At 38.0% G+C, this 19581-nt stretch overlaps 1 protein-coding gene and 2 long non-coding RNA genes across 4 annotated transcripts in view; 2 read left to right on the plus strand and 1 right to left on the minus strand.

Moving 5' to 3' along the window:
* The first annotated feature begins 121 nt into the window (after nucleotides 1-121).
* Nucleotides 122-10093, plus strand: LOC131969774 (uncharacterized). The gene is made up of 3 exons (XR_009394145.1): nucleotides 122-337; nucleotides 9770-9918; nucleotides 10041-10093. It is a non-coding gene; the product is annotated as an uncharacterized LOC131969774 (long non-coding RNA).
* The window catches only part of LOC131969778 (uncharacterized), a 115504-nt gene continuing 106016 nt past the window's right edge, over nucleotides 10094-19581 (plus strand). The window contains exon 1 of the long non-coding RNA XR_009394147.1: nucleotides 10094-10172. This is a non-coding gene — a long non-coding RNA (uncharacterized LOC131969778). The remainder of the gene's footprint in view (nucleotides 10173-19581) is intronic.
* Nucleotides 14420-19581, minus strand: part of cadm1b (cell adhesion molecule 1b) — a 164199-nt gene continuing 159037 nt past the window's right edge. For both annotated transcript variants that reach the window (XM_059330980.1, XM_059330981.1), the window contains one exon: nucleotides 14420-19550. In XM_059330980.1, coding sequence (XP_059186963.1) covers nucleotides 19432-19550 — 119 coding nt within the window. In that variant the 3' untranslated portion in view covers nucleotides 14420-19431. The remainder of the gene's footprint in view (nucleotides 19551-19581) is intronic.

Consider the following 19581-nt stretch of genomic DNA (forward strand, 5'->3'; position numbering starts at 1 on the left):
CTCAAAAAGACAATTTGACTTTTCGCCAGGTTGCATTCTGACTTTTTTCTCGATGTGCATAATTCTTTTTTTTTTACCTTCCTCGTTATTTTTTCTCCTACCTGGCCCGAATCCTCTTCTTTACAAAATCTATGCAGCAGAAACTGATATCTTTTTTTTCTTTTTTTAATTTCACACATTCTTCTTCCTGGCCACAACATGGCGCCTACGTTACCCACAATGCAACTCAACCGCTCACCGTTTCTTACCAGGTTTGACAGAGTTGACCCAGTAGCGGCTAATTTAGCTTCAAGCTGCTGGTCTGAATCACAGATGAAGAGCGGCCTACACACTTCTGGTGAGTATTTCCTTCTGACTCCGGACCCCGGGATTTGTTTTGATTGATTTTTTTTTAAACTTTCGCCGATGTTTATCAATACATTTCGTTTGTGGTATTTTATGAATTCCCAAAGAATCCTCGAACTACCTGGATGAAAAAATATTCAGTTTGATCGATAATCTTTTGGTTTCCCAAGTTGTGACTGTTTTGAAAATAGTTCCAAAATATTTTCCATCATTCAACCAACAGATATTTTTTCAGTTAAATGTTTAGAAGAGTCTTCACAAAAAAAAAAATTCACAAAATACTAGTTGCACTAAGTTGTTCACGGCCTTGAGTATGGCCGGTTAGCCAATTACCTGGTTGCCTATGTTACCTCCAGTGTATGAAAATAAGATGAACTTGTATGAGAGGGACAGTGGACAAAGTGGTTCTAACCTCTGAAATTTGAATATTTTTGGACGCCTGAAAAAGCAAAACTAATGGTATTCCACATGTAAAAATAAAAATGTAATTTCTGCTCATATTAATCATCTTTCCACTTGACCTCCAGCTGTGGAACTATACTGTTAAATAGCACATGCAGCCCCATAGTGGCGTCTGGTTACCACCAGGTGGCACTGTAGCACTGCAGAAATGACAAAGCCCCCATTGAATTCTGGGGAGATCACAGACTTTGATTTTCTTCTCAGACACCTCATATCTGTTAAGAAACCTTGCAGATGATCCAGAATATTTTATTGTTTGTATTGCTTTAGAATTTTCAGTGGAGGTTATTATGATTAGTACCTGGATTTGATGTATATACATTTACTGAGAGTGAGAGATCCCTTTGGTTGAATGGTAAAGTGACCTCGGCTGTAGACGACAGGCTCTGAAGGCTCTGAAAGGGAGTATGAGGATACTCCTTATATACTATCAGCTTATTGCTGTAGAAAGCCATCATGGCTTAAAGTGTGTTCGAGTGGCTGGAATATAATCGGAAGGAATCGCCCAAGGTTGTCCAAAGTGCCTCGGGAATTGTTGCTTTGTTAGAAATTATTAAAGTGTTCCCCCCCTAGATCAAAACAGCCTCCCATTCACAGCTGACTGAAAGGTTTGGTCTGTGGTGAAAACCATTAGGAGAGCCTGTGGACTCAAAGCAATGTCTCCTGGCAGCTCTGCATTGCTCCTGGAGTCAGCGAGCCATTGTTTATTCATCGCCGCATTGGCATTCAAAGTGCATCCTCACTGTTCTCTCTCATAACCAACAAGTTGCAATTTTTATGCATGTGAAGGTTGAAGGCAAATTATTTATGGGAGACTGGACCTGAGGAAAGAGAACGGCCTCTAGCAAAATGGTTTACGTTGAGAGCAATCCTTTTCTATAGGCTATTGAATTCACTGGATCACAGCAAGATATGCATGTATTATTCAGCGTTTCAGAGAAAGAATTGTTGCCCTGCTAGACAGCCATCTGCTTTTTGGACATTGTGATGCATTTGAGACATGCTACCTTTCAGGATCTGGTTAAAGTCTTATTTTTCAGCAGGGGGCAAATGAAATGAGTGGAAAAACGGCTCTCCGGTGTCCTTCCCTCCAGGTTTTCACCTCGCCTCACTGCAGCGAAGGTTTTAAAGTAAGAAATATCGGAGCAGAAATTGCGTGCACATGTCTTGACTTGTCTCAATTGGAAGAAATGGTGAGCAAGTTGAGATTCAGCTGCAAAGGGAAATAACTTTCACCTGTATGAGAAATTATTCAAGAACATCTGGTGTCGTCCAGATGCAGAGATGGGATGTGTGAGGTGTGCGATGCCAAACACCAGCAGGTGCAAGGTGAAAGGATTGCCACCTCTCCAGGGGTAGGGGATCTGCAGGATAATAGTTGCCCTACACACCTGAGATTACTCTTCAGAATTGCACAAAATTGAGCATTATAGACTCTTTACATTCTGGAGGAACAATTTAAAACCCTTAATGGTTCTTTCTGTGAGTGCAGTCTGCAGATCTAGTGGTAATATAGCACATGGCAGGAGCTGTGTTTCTCTGGTTCACGGCACTTTAGTGCTGCCATAAAGAACCGTTTTTGGTTGTTCATTATAGTCTAATGTTCCATTACAAAACATTATTGGAACTTTATGAATGTACACTTCCTCATTGTTTCTTTGATGGATCTTGACTGTGAAGTGCAGAGCATATTTAAATAGTAAAATGGTGCAGTCGAAGCCTCTACTTCTAAAAGAGATATGAATCCTGCTGGGGCTTATTTAGGAATTCATATCATTTTTTCTTCTCGTGAATATGTATAAAGACGTATTGTCTTAAAAAATGCTGCCGCTGTAAATAGATAGCACCGTGTGATGGCCTGAAATTGTGCCTTAAAATAGATGTTTTAGTGAGCACATACAGCAGCACCTCAGCTTATTACAAGCTAAAGCATCCAATTTTGCTGCCTTTCCTTAATCGTGTGACAGAGGAAAAAGTCTGATCCGCACTCTGCACAGTCTGGCACGGTGCCACATTGTCCTCTGTGTTGACAGTTAAGAGATGAGTTTCAGAAGAGCTAGTAGATGGCAGTTTCTACTTTTAGGCACGATCCTGTTATCCTTTCAACATCTCACTGATTATGTAGTTAGGGGAAGCTGCAGCTTTCTGTGTCACTATCACCAGTTCATTTCCGAAGGTGCATCCTTCCAATGCTTGTTTGTGAGATGTATTTGTTGCCATCGATGAGAGAAAGAAAGTTCTTAGAGATCATCTATGCCTCACTTAATTACCTAGTTAACATGACAATGAATTCTAATTTAATTACAGCCACCAAGAGAACCTTGTTAGTACTTCAGACAACCAATTAGGCCCTGGCTATGAGCAGAAATATATATTTTATTCAAGTGTATCCATGGTTTTTGAAATAGAAAATCAGCAGCTTTTTAGAGGCAGCAGTGGTGGCGGCTGCAGGAGAGCAGGGACGCAATGCTTAGTGATTGAATAAGTGATTAGACCTCAGGTTTACACAAAGGCTCCTGACTCGCAATAATGGCTGCCTATTAGGGCTCAGTTTTTTAATTTGACATTCACATGCATATCAAAGTGACTAAGCAACCAGAAGACTGAATACTGGCCCACACAATGCCAGGTTCAGTTTGTGTTGCAAATAATGCTCTTGACCTTTAACTGATGAATAATAGCCGGAGAAACAGAATGCAATTATCCAAGGCATTACAGTTGGTTCAAAAGGTAACCACCAGTTGAATAAGCTTTAGCCATGTGGATCCATTTGGGGCATTTACTTGTAAATGATACATCTGTTGTTTCTTGGGGCATGGCTCTACAGTGCTGACTACAGTTCGATGATTTTGAATTTTGCAAACATTTGAAACCATAAGGCATTACTAATGAGGAAATAAGAACAAAAGCCACATAATTCAAACAGTTCCAGGCAACAGAAAGTGGTTTTTATCTGTCAAAAATATAAAAAAAAATCTCCCATCTGGATCACTGAGCATTTAGTGTAACCATCAGATGAGAGGCCAGAGTAAACAAGCTCATGCTCAGTTGCTGTTCAGACTCATAGAATTCAGTTTTTTTTATGTTGTTGCCACTGCTGCAGGTAGACACTGTGTTAATTCATGGTTGGTAAAGTCAGACAGGTACAGATAGTGAGGGTTTAAAAATATATGTTAGAAAGGAAACTTAGAACTGAGCAGAAAAGTAATTACAATGCAGTCAATTAACTGAGCAGAACAGGGAGTCTCACTTGCTCCAGGCTCCACCTTGTGTAATTTCACAAGTATTTAATTTATGCATTTAAGGCTTTAATTTCTACTTTAAGAAACACAGCATGCTCGGATATAATCTCTCTCTCTGACATAGCCTTTTTTTAGATTGGGCTAAATCAAATATGCTTAAGGGGGGAGGCGGAAATGTTTTCTAAAAAAGTCTTTAAGGTCACAGCAGCCGCTGAACCCACTCTGCCAGTGCATGTAACAGGCACTATAGTTAAAAGTAAATTAATTATATTACCTCCCCTCTCTGTTTGTTTCATGTTTTTCGTTATAATTCAAGTGATAAAATTAAAGTTTGTGGTGAGCTCATCGTCTTTAACTTCATCTTTTGAAGTAATGCTCTAGTAGAAGCCCACCCAGCTTCAATTGAAAGTCTATTCCGTTATTAATTAAAGGGAAATGTTGCAGACATGGATCAATTTCACACTGAAATGCAGCAAATTTTCATAAGAAACTGAATGTTTTCTTTCATATAGAGCAAAACCAACCATAACCATATGGAGCAGGAAGTGACAAACTGTGTTGAATAGGGGCCTAATGATGAGTTTAAAGGTAATTATCGACATAATTGGAAGACGTTGTTCACCCTCACATACGCTATAATTACTCAAGGCCTAAAATAAAATTCCTAAAATAACACAATATTCTTGGTAGTACTACTATTCCTCAAAATACTAATTAACCGTTGTAGAAAAGTGCGTTCCATCTTGTTTCCATTAACTCATCTCTTTTGTTCTTTTCTGTACACATTTTTCTTGTTTCAATAGCCTAGTTTTCTTTTGTTCACATCACAATGACATGGTAAGAGTGCACTAACACTGGGTACTTACTAAATCACAGGCTCAGGCTTTCATGTCTTAAAATGAATACCCAGTGATAGCACAAGAATTATGCTTCAGATGATGGCTTTCCTCATCACTCTGTATGTGTACAATCTGAACTGTGAACGTTAACTCTGCAGATGTGTAGAGATGACCACACAGGCAAACTGGATAAACAGCTCTGCTCAGCATTGTTTTACCAAGCAAAAACTGAATCCTTTGCACAGCTGAACAAATGAAATGAATACCAAACATTTCTCTGTATTTGTCTGTAAACCTCTAAATCCAGTCTTTCTTAAGCTGTGCTGCCCTACAAAGCCAAAACACAGTAACTAGGCTCATTGATATCTTACCTTACCATGAACATTACTACATCATAGAAATGTGTCGATTTTGGCGAAGAAACAGCATGAAAAATTAACAAAACTGAGAAAACGGAGCTAAAAAAACCCTACAGTGACTGCACTCCAGCTCCTCCTCAAGTCTTCCAACCCATATCACCACATAGGTCGTTTGTTCCTACTCTCTAATAGAGATGGAGGGCAGTGAAGCCCCGCCCCCACCAGAGGGTAAAACAATCATCGCTCTCCATTGACTTTGTATTGAATGAAGGTGCTTCCTTGTCAATTCCTTCTGCTAGAAAATATCAGAAAAATGTCTAAACGCTGCTGTCCGGTGAAATGCTCTATCAACAGGTAAAGAAGCCATAACTGTGTTTTTATAAGCTGATAAAAAAAACAAGCTTTTAAGATGACAAAAGTGGATACAGATGTGAGACATCAGCATTGAGAATGGGGGAAAATGTGGGATATTGATATTCGGTATGCCTAACGTAAAGCATTTTGTCACAGTCGTATAACCAATGTCAATTTTTGGCTAACTATACAGCCATGAAAAAATTTTGTTTTCTTCAATTTCTTGTTCAGGTCAGGTTCAGACTGGTACAACTAAAGGTACATTTGTTGGACAAATATAATGATTACAACAAAAATAGCTCATAAGAGTTTAATTTAAGAGCTGATATCGAGCCATTTTCCATGGTTTTCTTGTGATGATTTTGGTTATTATCAAGAAAACCATGGAAAATAGCTAGATATCAACTCTTAAATTAAAGTCTTATGAGCTATTTTTGTTAATATCATTATTTCTGTCCAAACAAATGTACCTTCAGTTGTACCAGGCATTAAATGAACAAGAACTTGAAGAAAACAATGGTGGTCTAATAATTTTTTTTCATGACAATATATCTAAAAGTTAGGCAAAAGCATTTTTGGTAACACTTTACAATAACCATCATTTATATGGTAAACAGATAGTTTATTAATGTTTAATCAACATTTACAAACCATATACAGGCCATTTAGAATGGTAAATACATAATTTATTAATGTGAAACGAATTAAATAATTTATAAATGGCTAATAGATGGTATATTAATGTAAGTTTACATATGAGTTTAAGTTTAATATACCATTAACAAACAATTACATTATAATTATAGTTTATTAATAGTTTTGGTTGCACTCATTCTGACATTTTTAACACCATATTAAGTATGTTAATGGTTTTGAAATGATTCATATACCTTGCAGGAAATTGGTTAAAAACATTCCACGATTAAATATGTATAGGACTTAAAAAATGGTTAATAATAGGTTTATAAACCATCTATAAACATCACTTAGTTGGTTATTGTAAAGTGTTACCGCATTTTTACAATATGGTTTCAGCCAGATACAGATACTGTTATCTTTCCAGCCCTTCTTTTACATTGTGGCACTTATAGTTTTTCCCCTCTGGTGGGTGTGGTTTTCAGTGTGTGATGCATCATCTCTATAAGACCCACACAAGCCTTTTCTAAATCAACCGGGGGAGGAGATCAACACTTCCTCAAACTTAAATGTGTGGTTAACGTTGTGAAATGGTTGTAGTTTGGTTAGGCACCAAGATAACTTTGTTGGGTTTTGGAGAAGATCATGGTTTTGGTTAAAGTAAGTACCTTTGATATATTATTTCATTTAATAATGTATCAAAGTTTACATTTAGTACATGTTGTTTTGCAGTACTGTCGCCTATATAATCGAATGCTTTTTAGCTTTTATGTAACTTTTGCAAGAATTATCAATAGTTATTGTAAGGTTTTATTACTTCAACAGTTTGGCTAAGAGCCTTCACACCTTTTGTTTTAATCAACTTACTGTGTCTGTCGTTAGCTCTCTTTCTTGTAAGGCAGTGCAGTGTTACTATCTTCAACTCTTATTTCAAAAGAGAGTGACTGCAATGGTCACACAGCATTAAACAGATAATTTTTTAACTTATCCACATCTTCCCAAATGGAATTGAATTTTAAGTTCAAGCTCATTCAAGCTGATGAACTTCATCCCATGATGCCTTTCTTTCCAGGTGGAGGCCCTGTGTTTGAATTCAATGCAAATTTAATTAAAACATGTAACTTTTAATTACCTAACTAATTAATTTAATAAGTGAAAATAGACTCAGAGTGATAAATTATTGAGGTGGCAATGTTCCTGCAGCAACTCACTGGCTCACCAAGGCTCCTTGTCTGACTGACTTCAAGGCTGTGTACCGACATTTTTTAAGACTATAACAGGCTGTCCCACAAAAATAGAACACTTTCATATGCTGACAACAGAACCGCACACAAAAACATAAGTGGAAACACATCCATTGAGGCGTTGCAGTGCATCAGAAAGAAGCTGGGTGACTAAATAAACTTGTAATGCAACAATAGCATTTTTACGGCTATCTCAAAAAAGATAATCAGGAACAGCTATCTAAGTGTTTCAAATTAAAAATCGACTTTAAATGAAAATTAATTATGCATCAACAATGCTAAATATGATAGAAAGATTACATGTAGACGTAGCAGAATAAAAGATGAGAGGAGAAGATTGGGGAATGTTTGCCTTGCTTATTGTATCTGGGTGGTGGCTATGAAGCGGAACATCAATGTAAATTTGGCAAAAGAAAACTTGTCTTTGCCTCTGCAGAAAGGAGTCACCTTGAGATTTGGTTGAGGGAACTTCAGAGGATGCTGCTTGAAGCTTAGGCTCAGCAGATAATTACAGATTTCCTGTCTGAAACACTTAACCTTTTTTTTTGTGGGGGGAGGGTAAGATGAACCAAATTTTTTTTAATAGCTTTTTCTAATTAATCACACCTAAAACATCCACATCAACATCCAGCACATTTCCTCCCTCTGGTAAACATCAATCTCTGATTAAGTATCAGAGTATTAAACATCAAGCAGCAGCATCGCTGACATTAGAGCCTATAGTGCTGTTCACAGCATCTTTCAGGTTTGGAGTTAATCACCTCACAAACACACGTCTCTTCTCCCTGACACTTTCATACAGGATTAACAGGCTGGTTGTGTGTGCTTTAATTAATGCAGATTTCTCTGGGTCATACTGTAGCAGTCGGAGATAATTGTGTTGTGGTTATCACAGGCTTCAGGTGCTTGTCCTTCATCATTGTTTGAAACAACTAGCTCATCTGTTCACAGAAAATGACTTGGCATTTTCCCACCACAACATTTATAGTTCAGTCAAGAAGACACTTTGATTATCCAAAAGAAGTCAGGTGATGTTTTCTCCAAACCTTTTTTAGCTTGGTTTGGCTTGAGTGTGTTCCTGCATATTAACTTACAATTGCTTTGGCACGGTTTTTACAGTATGCTGTCCTTTTTATATAAAAAGTATAAAAACACAAGATCAAAGGCTCAGTCCTCAGAATGCAGTAACCACTAGTGGAACATAACGAATGCCACTTTTCCGCAACATCGTGCAGCTCAATTAATTTAGTGTTTTTGGTTTTACACTAGCAAAAGTTGTTCATACCTGTTACTTTTTCACCTTGGTAGAGCTTCCAAGCAATCTGAGCCAATACTAGAAGGTGAAGTTAAAACACTTCACACCGCTAATTGGTCTTAAAAAAAATTGTCTGTAGTACAAACACCTCACATCCTACTCAAACTTGAAATTTTTAAATGGCCAAGCAACAGTCAATAGTGACTACAGTCGTTATTCACAAGACCCATTTTTTTTTTTTTTAAATGGCAGCCGTACAGTTGTGCAGATGCTGAATCTCTGCTTGGTTGCCGATGAAAGGATTCACCAAGTGTCACTTTGAATATGATATCTTGGCATTTTCATACAGCAGCACTATGGCAATCAGCCGGGAATGGTACTATCCACAGTGGAAAACAAAACTGAAAATGACATGGTAGAAAAAAGATTCAGTCGACCAGGCAATGAAAACTTAAGCTTAAGTATGTTTACCCAAGCACTGTACTTAAGTACAGTTTGAGAGTTCTTTACATGGGTATTTCCATTTTACTCCATTTTCAAAGTCTACTCCACTATGTTTCAGAGGGAAAACATTGTATTTCTTATTGGACTACATCTATCCAACAGTATTGAAGGGGGATTCAAGAAGTGGTTCCAGTTTAAATGGTTCCTAATTGTCCAGTTCATCAAAAGTGTATGCCTCCAAGCTGAACAGTTGCTTTTATTTATGCCAGCATATTTTTCTGAGGGTAAGGGTTTGCATGTACATTGGACGTTGCAGTGCAGAAAAAGGACAACAACTGTTTCCAACTAGGCTGTAGGAATACACACACTGGTTGTTTGGATGATGTGATCCTAGCTGCCATAAATTGTCCTCACAATAAAGCAGTGACTCTTTAGAACGAATACATTAAATACTACTTTAAGTAGATTTCAATATGCATTTAACATGGTGATCAATGATTATGGCCAGTATACATGATAACAAACTAATGATGATTAATGTTTACTGCTACGTGCTCGTATAGATGTGCATTTCAACCTTGTTTTTCAGACCTGCCCCAGCACACACTCATTCTACAGTAGATGTAAAGTCACGGTAGAATTCCCTCTATTTGGTGATTGAGGGATTCTTCAAGCAGTTCCCGCCATTCAGGCTGCGCTCAAAGACCCACGGATGAGGAAGCTGACTGAGAAGGACAAGTAAGAGGGGGATTATGTGACTATTTCAACATGGCTTATTTAAAACTTGGTGGATTAGTAAAGTCATCCTATGGAAGGATTGTGCTAATTTGCTTATGAAATATAATTATTTACTATTACAGACTGGTAGAGAAGTTGGGCACTGATGACTTCAGGAAGGAAAAGCAGTCTGTGGTCAGATTCTTCCCATGCTGAATAAGGTGGAGGGCCATCAGTCAGTCCAGGCAGAGGACTGATTCACAAGGAATGTCAAGGTAAGGATTTGATCCGATCTCTGCACGTTGATGTTACCATTTACTGTGAAATTTTGCATTTGTGAGCCAGAATCCTTCCCTTTTTACTCTCATAGTTGTCTATAAACAGTCAGTGAAATGCCCCTAATTACTATTCATACTGACTGCATGACGACAAAACAAAGCAATTTCAAACAGTGTGAAGCTGAAGTTCATCTAGAGGAGGTAAAAGCAAGAAAAAAGATGTCTGCTGATCACAGTGTGTGCATTACAAATGCGAAAAAGAAGTGCTCTGACATAAAAGTGGAGGCCAAAAGGTGCATATCCTTACAAAGACAAATTGTTGTGCCGTGGGCTGGGGGAAAGGGGACACCGGAGCTCAACCCCCTTGAGCATCTTGGCGGTATTATAGGCGAGTAACTCCTAAGTGCAGTAGTGCCGGAGGGTGAGGAGGACACAGCCATGCAAGACACACTGAACGATCCAGGTGTGTAATTAATACTGCCTTTATTGAAAAGAGGGAAAACCAGATGCATTTAAGTTGTGTTTAACCATTTATTTATCCAAACAATTGTGACATTTTCTATTGTTTTTAGATGCATGTTCCAGTAGGGTCTTGTATAGTTTTAAGTTTTCTGCTTGAGGAAACATGGTAGCGGTAACTGCCCATCAGCAGCTCGTTGGAGGACCTCACAACAGCCATTTAATGCCATGTAATGGTGAACATAGTAGTCCCTCTCTTCTGCACTCTGTGGGTTACTCATCCATACCTAAAAGCCAGACACAACGCACAACTCTGGCCTCAAGACTGTGCACAATATCTCTGTTTCTCCATGTGAATGAGTCATAGGTTAACCCAGGCCAATGAGCCACTTTATTAGTCAGTCCCATGTCCACATCACATACGATTCCGATATTAATGAAAGGATATTGCTCTGTATTAACGAAGCAAATTCAATCTCACTCAGTGTCCTGATAGCAACAGCCCAATTACATTTGTGAAACCGGATGTTGCTGCAAATTGCACTTTTTTATTTGTCCATTGACACAATGTTTACACAGCATGTATCGCTGCTTTTTCTTGGTAAAAACTCTAACCGATCCACCAATGGCTGTCATCTCGCATTAGCAGAATAGGCTGACTGTAATACAAAGCACACAGGTGCAATTTCTTGTAGTTACTGTAAATTGTTGCAATTGACTGTTCCATTAGTGCAGATTGTGGTTTATTGTAATGTTTTATGCTCTCCAGGCATCATTACAGTATGACTAGCTTACCGTTTTTTAGTAGACTGATGGAAAACGATGGAAATATTTATTGTGACGGGTTGATACAGAACAGAAATGGTAAACTGATGCAATGAAATACAATTACAATCATTTTTCTCTGTATGAATGTAGGATTTACTATATTGTAAAGTCATACTGTACCATAGACTGCATCATCCATATTTACAATAATATATCAAATTCATGAAATAAAGTTTTATGAATATATTTCCATACATCGTTGCTTTCCAACTAACTTCTGCTGTATTTGTCTCAGGAGGCTTTTTGCCAGAGGGTACTAGGATGCATTCTGTAGTATAGTTGAACTTATTAGGAAAAAAAATGATATTTTGATTCTAAAAAAGGAGTCTTAAGGATAAACAGTTGAAATAATTATCTGAAGTCATGGTTGAAATGGGTGGCTTGTGGTAGAAGTACAGCAGCAAAGCTGACCGGACGATCAATGTTGAGATGCACCTTTTATTCTTGTCCGATTTCGTTTTTCGTTTAGTCTGACCTGCCAATTCAGATATTCTATCTTTCTAAGAGACATAATTAACAGAATATACAACCCTTTTTGTAACTTATCTTTTCATGGAAAATCTTAAATAACGTTGCTTACCTGTCATTTTCACATTACATTACAAGTGACAGGACTGTCTCTCACGTTAACTCAAACAAATCTCAAAATAAAAGTAAAATCCAACAAAAAAAATAATTTTAGTATATCAAACTTTTAGCTAACATATTTTAGCTGAGTGAAACAGGTACAGCATCTATGTATATAACAACACACCTAATGTCATTGTCATTACTGATAAGATAGTGGAGGCTAACTTGTGGCTGGCTCTGTGCTCTGCCTAGCTTTAGCTGCTTTGCTAGCTTGTTCATAGTGGCCATGTTCACTGGGATGATGGCTTTTTATAAAACAAAACTTTGGTCTTCCTCTGATGCTGAATGATGTGAATCTGGCATTTTTAAGGTTGCTCCTTGATGGCTTTTTTTGGACTTGTAGGTGTTAAACATTGTCAGCTTTATGTCTTTTTGATGCACAATGAACACCGATAACAAGGTGTGTGTGTGTTCGGGTTTGTCTGGTTGGATTGTGTGCTGCAGCTGCCACTGCATGCATGTTGTGTGTCTGTGTGGCTGTAGCATTGGTGTACATGTTGTAAACACATTATGCAGCACGTGTGTAAATTTGACTGGCTACCAATCCATCGGTGCATCTCTAAATCTAAGCAGTTACTATGAAAAAAATATTTTTAAACATGTCCATTTTTATGTGTTCATTGTTCCCTGAGTCTATCTGACTGGGCTGTGGGGTTAATTTTTGTTCTGTTCAGACTTCTGCAAATTCAACCTTGAAGTGTACCGAAGCAGCTGTGAAATACTATACAAGCAATTCCTCTGTAAGCTGCCACCAGGCATTTTTAATTTCAGGTAAAGGCTTTTTGTGCGCTGTAAGAAATGTAAATGTTGTTTAAAAAGTGACATACAAGAGGGATTTGTCCTCTTGTTTACAACTAAATCAGCCAATAAATAAGTAAATAAGAATTATGCAAGTCCTTTAGTATTTGTGCTGAACAGGAGGGAACATAGAGGGAGATAAGTGTGCAGACAGAGCTTGTTGCGTTTGCCTTTGTTCACCCACTATTTATTCCCACATCATTTAATTATACCTCAGCCAAGCCAAGTGCTACATGCCATCAATCTCAATCAATCAATTAGCCAACTAAACAAGCCATGCTCAGACATTCGTTCACTCTCAATTTCCCCATTGTGCTAATTACACTTAAACATGTCATTCCAAATTAAAATTGAACATTTAAATAGGATTAGTATTATCTAACTGAAACATCACCCTTCTACATTCATGCATTCATGGTGCACTGACAGCTGGTGCAGCCAAGCAGCCTTGTACCTGCTTTTAATTTAGTGTTTTCAAGAGTTAAACCTCCCAAAAAATGAATAAATATAGAGAAAATCACATAACTTGTCATGTTTTTAAAAATTCAAAAGGCAGGTATTTAATGTTCCTTGAGGGAAGCATTATATTTCAATGATTGTATGAGTAAGGGAGAAAAGTGGCTGGTTTCTAAGGTTAAACTATTCCCATTAAAGTTTGAATAATGTTATTGACCTTTACCTGGGATGGATCACTTAAAGTAATGGGAAGCGGTGGCACTGACAGAATTATGATGACAGAATTGCTTATGGTTATGAACTAGGGCTTGTTCCTCGAAATACCTATCAATTTGTCAAATCACTAACATCCACATGTTCAGCCGGAAATCTTAACAGGGGCCCCCCAGCATGTCGATGTCAGTCATAGTGTCATTTAAAAGGTTTCTCGCCTCTATCTGTACCACAGTGCATGTGCCAGTCACTGATGGGAGCTCAGATTGCCGCTGCTGCACACCGAATATATGTCGGTACAGTATTTTTGCCTCCGCTTGAGATCTTTCTTCTTTGGGAGTTTGACAAGTATCAGCAGCTCAGGATGAAGTGAACAGGTTCTCTCCAGCTAATGTATTCAGCATGTTAAAACAGGCGGAGGGAATCTGACAACAAATGCAAGTTAATAAATTCTGCCGCCTGCGTCTCCGAGCAGGACGGGACTACAAAGTGAAGCCCCGTTTTTTTTTGATCAAGTCACAACAGCACAGCACTTTAAACATTGATATCTTTTTATTAAGACAAGAACTCTTCTGATTTTTTTTTTCTTTTGTAAAAATGTTGGTGTGAACCAATACAAAATATGCATGGTCATATGAGAAACATCCTCTTAACTACACAAAAGAAAAAAATGTCACCTGGGTAAAGAGAGAAATTTAAGCAACAAAAACAACCAGTTTTGGGGTAATCAAACAACAAACCCACCCCCACCCTCCCTCCATCCCTCCCTCCCTCCCCAGGCTTTAAACATGAGTTTCATCCAAATATCCAAGACATGTTACAGATCATTCATAAAACTCCATGTCACAGTAAATACACCATCTTTTCATCTATGAAAATGTATGCATGAATTGACTGAATCCAAACAGATGCGTGATTGACTGTCTGTTGTTCACATTCTATAATTACTAAATAACCAATACTGTATGAGCAAAGTGTTACGGTGGAAGAAGAAGAAGAAGAAGAAGTTTCATGAACATCATTGTGATTTTGTTGACACTGACTGTACATAATTTTCGTCTGTTTAACAAATCTAGTTTTCTTTCTTTGTGAACTAGGTCTATGCAAAATAATATTTAACGTTTACTGTAACAGTGCACCATATTAAGAACACATAAACATGTACAAATGAGAAAAAACATGTACATCTTGTGATTTTTCACTGTTTGAATAGCTGTGGTACTACAGTATATACTTGGGGCCTTTAATTTGCATTCTACCTGAGATGCAAAAAACACAACTATTAACACTCATGAACCTGAGAGAGTGAAAACAAACATACTAAATATCAAATATTTAAAACAAATCAAAAAATCGGATTAGAATGACGCTTCCGACAATCTTTTTACGTTCCTCGATCAAAAGCAGCAGCCACTTATAACCATTTAAGATAAATATCAAACCTCAAAATAAAGTATGTCATGCACATAGCTGTTTTCATGACACCGAAACTCTAAAATCCAGAAATTTGTTGTAGCTTATTATAGCTTTAAGCACTGAATTCCTCTCTGATATTACTAGCAAGCCTTGTCCTTGAAGATATCCAAATAAATAACACATGAAGTGAAGCAGAGAAAATAATTATGACCAAATTGAAATTTTTTTGCGATCACTAATTAAGACAATAAATACTACATCCTGGCATATGACATTCTAGTCAGTGGAAGCTGCCACACCACCCTGATAAATATAGAAATACTTTTTTTTTCCTTCACTCATTCCATCTTTTTTTTTATGCTCCAGGTCGTAATGCTGATGCAGTGGTGCATGAGAACAGACAACCTAGATGAGTATTGGCCCTGTAAGTTAGAAAGGACAGAAATATACAACATATATATACTGTAAGAGTGTACATGAGGATACTGTACGATACTAACCATATGCCTAAAAATCAAAGAAGGCACAAAATTAAGTCCTTCAGTCTTTTCCTATATAATGATAAGTATCAAGAGGTGGATTTAAGGCAGTGGTTATCCTCTTTCATAATACATTTACAGATTTTTTTGTCTTATTCAGGCAATACAATGATATCACTCACTAATTACCAAACAGGTTTTTACTCTTCTAGCTGTGACAGACTCAGAGGCATGAGGCATGCACGGTATGCACACTGCGTCTCTGTCTGTGAGCGCAGGATCTTCTGATTTGTGTTGGTTGGGGGAAAAAAAAATTAATTTGTAACAGTAGACGGCTCCTGTGTGAAGGTTTGAGGCTGCAGGATGACAGTAAGAAAATGATCTTTCCCCAAACCAAGTCTAAAGCTACGCAAATCTTTGATAACTTGTAAGGCCAAGAGCCCTTACAAGTTATCAAAGACAGCCCAAAGGTAAAATGTCTTTACAGGCAGCAGGGAAATATAACTGATTCATGTTTGCAGTGATTGAATGTCTTTTATACTCGAGTATGGGCAAGGGCAAAAAAAGTATGTGTAGCAAGGATTTCTTAGCCAGGAAATAAGCAGTCAAGGTTTTTTTTTCCGTTTTTTTTTTTTTCCACTTGCAACAGGTATTCACACAGACGTACCTTGATGACTTATACATGACTGAAAGGAAACTTTGCTATTGAAAGTGTAACAATCTTTCTCCACTTTAATACAGTACAATCAAATACAAATATAAAACCTTGAAAAATAAAATGAACCAATGCTTTGGAAACATTTCCAGTTAAATGGTCAATGTACTGTATTATCCAATCAATAAAATCTGTTATTTAGAGAGGAGCACTCAAGCCTTTGCTGTATACAAGTAATATTCACTGTATATAAGCATACTCGCTATATTCTTACATTTGGTCCAGGGTTGACTGTGTGGGAGGCATGAAAATATGAAGAATTTTATGTTTAAACCAAAAGCACACACAGCAGGCTGTACCAATATCCCACATATCATAATTTTAATTAGATTTTATCATCAATGCAGCAGGAACAGTGGTGGCTATAAAACCAATGTAATATCTACCAACAGATAGTATTTTGGCTTTGCTCGTACAGTTGTAGTTGAAAATATTGGCACCCTTTTTTCTTAAACTACTTTCAGAAATTTGGGGAAACAAAACATCTTTTGTTTATTGTTTTGTTTTGGTTTGCAGTGGAACAAAACTAAAAACGATGAAAAAATACTAAATCCTTTCTTATTCCACACAAATGACCTGGACAATTTTTTGGAACCTTTTTAGAAGTTGCAAGAAATAATTGGATTTTAAGCGCGTCATTTCCATTGAACCCCCCTGTGTACCAGATATGTCACAATCCTTCATTTAACCAGTTATAATGGAGCAAATTACTCACTCCGCTGTTTTGTGTCTCTGTGTGTACCGCACTGAGAAAAGGAGGGGGAAAAGGACGTCAAGGAAGATCAAAGCCAAGCATGGACAATCTCAAGGCTACAAGTCCATCTCCAGAGACCCTGATGTTCCTGTGTTCTCTGTACACAAAGTTACCAAGGCGTTTAAGACCCATGGTACTGTAGCAAACATCTCTGGAAGGGAACGCAAAGGAGCTGTCAAAAGATTGCAGCGAAGCATCTTTGAGTTGTGGAAAAAGGCTCTCGGACAACTTCAAAAACTATTCAGGATGACCTTCAGACGCAAGGTACAACCATTTCAAGTGGCACCATCTGTCGCCAACTCGTTCCCTGGTAGGAGGATCCCATTGTGGAAAGAGAAACCCAAGAAAAGTCTGGATGGAGTTTGCCAAAACAAATCTAGCAAGCCAAAATCCTTTGGGGAAAATGTTCTGTGGACTAATGAGACCAAATTAGAGCTTTGTGGTAAATCACATAACCTCTATGTTTACAGAAATAACTCCTGTACTCCTGCAATATGTGTGTTTCACAAAGCCTGCAGCAAACTTTAAACTGCATATTCCCCTGAGGTTTGTTTTGGCTCCCCGAAGGATCCCATTTAATTCCCAATGCAGTCCTCTAATGCTTATGTCAGTTTTAATGCAGCTACATTGCATTCTCCTCTGCATTTAGACATAACACTTTTGACTTCTGTAGACCACTTGGCTCAATGATTGTCCTGTGTGGTCATTGTGAGCCACTGTACCTTGTGTGTGTTTCCATGGCAACCCCAATGAATCTTTGCGTGGCATCATGAAATCAGATTTTCAAGGTATTTTAGAGCACAATGGTTCACCCATTGTCACAAGGCTGCTTCTCTATCGAAGGTCATGTTTTTTTCCAAGAGGAAACATTCAAAAGCACCCAGGATGGTTCAAAAGAAAACACTGGCCTGTTTTAAACTAGCCAGCACTGGCCAGAGTTAAGATTTAAACCCAATTCAGCACCTGTGAAGAAATCTGAAACAGAAGAAAGAAGGTGCCCACCACATTTGAGTGGGCCAAACTGCCGTTAAAAGTTCTTACTCATCTCACTGAAGTCTTAAATCTGGCTGTCAATTTTGTCAGGGCCATTTCTGATTAATTGTGAGTTGAAAGGACACGACACAAGTTGCACTGTTAACAATGAAATCAAGAATTGTGGAGTACTTTTGTCATTTTCAACCTGTTTTACAATTATCATTTTTAGTTTTTTTTAATGCAGTGATGCCAGTATTTTAGACCACGACTGTATTAGACATTTTCTGCCATGTTTTCGGTCCATCCATCAGAATGATGAAAAGACAAATAATTCTGATAAACTAAAATCACTCTGGAAAGAGGCAGTATTTTTAAAGAAAAGGTCAGCGTTTTTGAAAATAAACATATTTAATTTCTTACCAACAGTTAAATGAGAACGTTAATAGTGGTATCGATTTTTTTTTCCTCACTCACTCTGGCCGAGAAAGGTAAAATGTGAAACTATTCCTTTAGATTTTTTTTCCAGAACAAGTCGTTCTGCAAAAAAACAAACAAACAAAAGAATCCAGATGACAGAAAATGCTGTTTTGCTGTTTTTTCTGCTGTCCTTTCAATCAGCAGAAAGAAACGATAGAGTTTAAAAAAAGAAGAAGTGCTTCTGATATTCTCTATAGAAACTTTTACTCTATATCATGGCACATTACAGCTGTCAGGATGTCTTACTGGACTCCACAATATCCTAAACAAATACTAAACTGACCTCACATCTACTACTCATCAGATGTTCTCTTGAAACCAGCGAGGGACCAGTTTTACTTCGCGGTTTGGTGTGAAATGATACTTAACAGCACTCCTACTTCACTCTCAGAAACGAATACATTCTATAATGAGTGTGAATACTCACAACTGTTACATTAGTAATCAACACAGTGAACCTGACCTTGAAGGAGGGTGAGTGAAATCTGCGCTGAAATATGTTGAAACCAATCTGCGATGAATTTGCAGGGACTGTTGGACTTTGACCCAGCAGGGAGAAATGTGTTGACTCTGTGTTCCAGTTACTGAACTGGAAAAAAAATGTATGAGCTGGCTCCTCAGATCTGGGTACATGAGCTAAAAGCTAGCTGCAGCACACATAGACAAACACCAGGCCCATTTAATCTCCGAAAGCCAAAAGCAACAAAGGATCAGGTGGAGTACATCGAAAAAGAAATCCAATCCAACAAGCATGTGAAGGGGGGAGAAAAACAAAATAAAATAAAAAGAAATAGAACAAGGCACAAAATTGTCTGTAAAATAATTGAACTGTACAGAATAGGCCCCGGCATTCCAGGAAGGGTCGGATAGGAGACTTAGCAACGCCTCTTCTTACCATTTGGCCATGCCAGTCCTACTTTCCACTTTCTTCTCTTCCTCTTTAAATCTCGCCTGCCCCGCCCCCCAGCCTTCTCGTAACCAATCAGAGTTAGACATAATGCTCCTACAGCACCACCACCACCAGCATCCCCACCCGTCTCTCCTGGCCTGTCCGGTTTAGATATAGTACTCCTTCTTCTCGTCTGTGTTGTTGTGTCCGCCCTCCGCATTGATGATGGCCGTGTCTGCATCGGCTGCGTCGTCCGCCCCTTTGGCTTCATGTGTGAAGTAAGTTCCTGCAAACGTACAGATAAATTAGCACCACAC

The sequence above is a fragment of the Centropristis striata genome, chromosome 4 (genome assembly GCF_030273125.1).
Source record: "Centropristis striata isolate RG_2023a ecotype Rhode Island chromosome 4, C.striata_1.0, whole genome shotgun sequence".
NCBI classification, from domain to species: Eukaryota; Metazoa; Chordata; class Actinopteri; order Perciformes; family Serranidae; genus Centropristis; species Centropristis striata.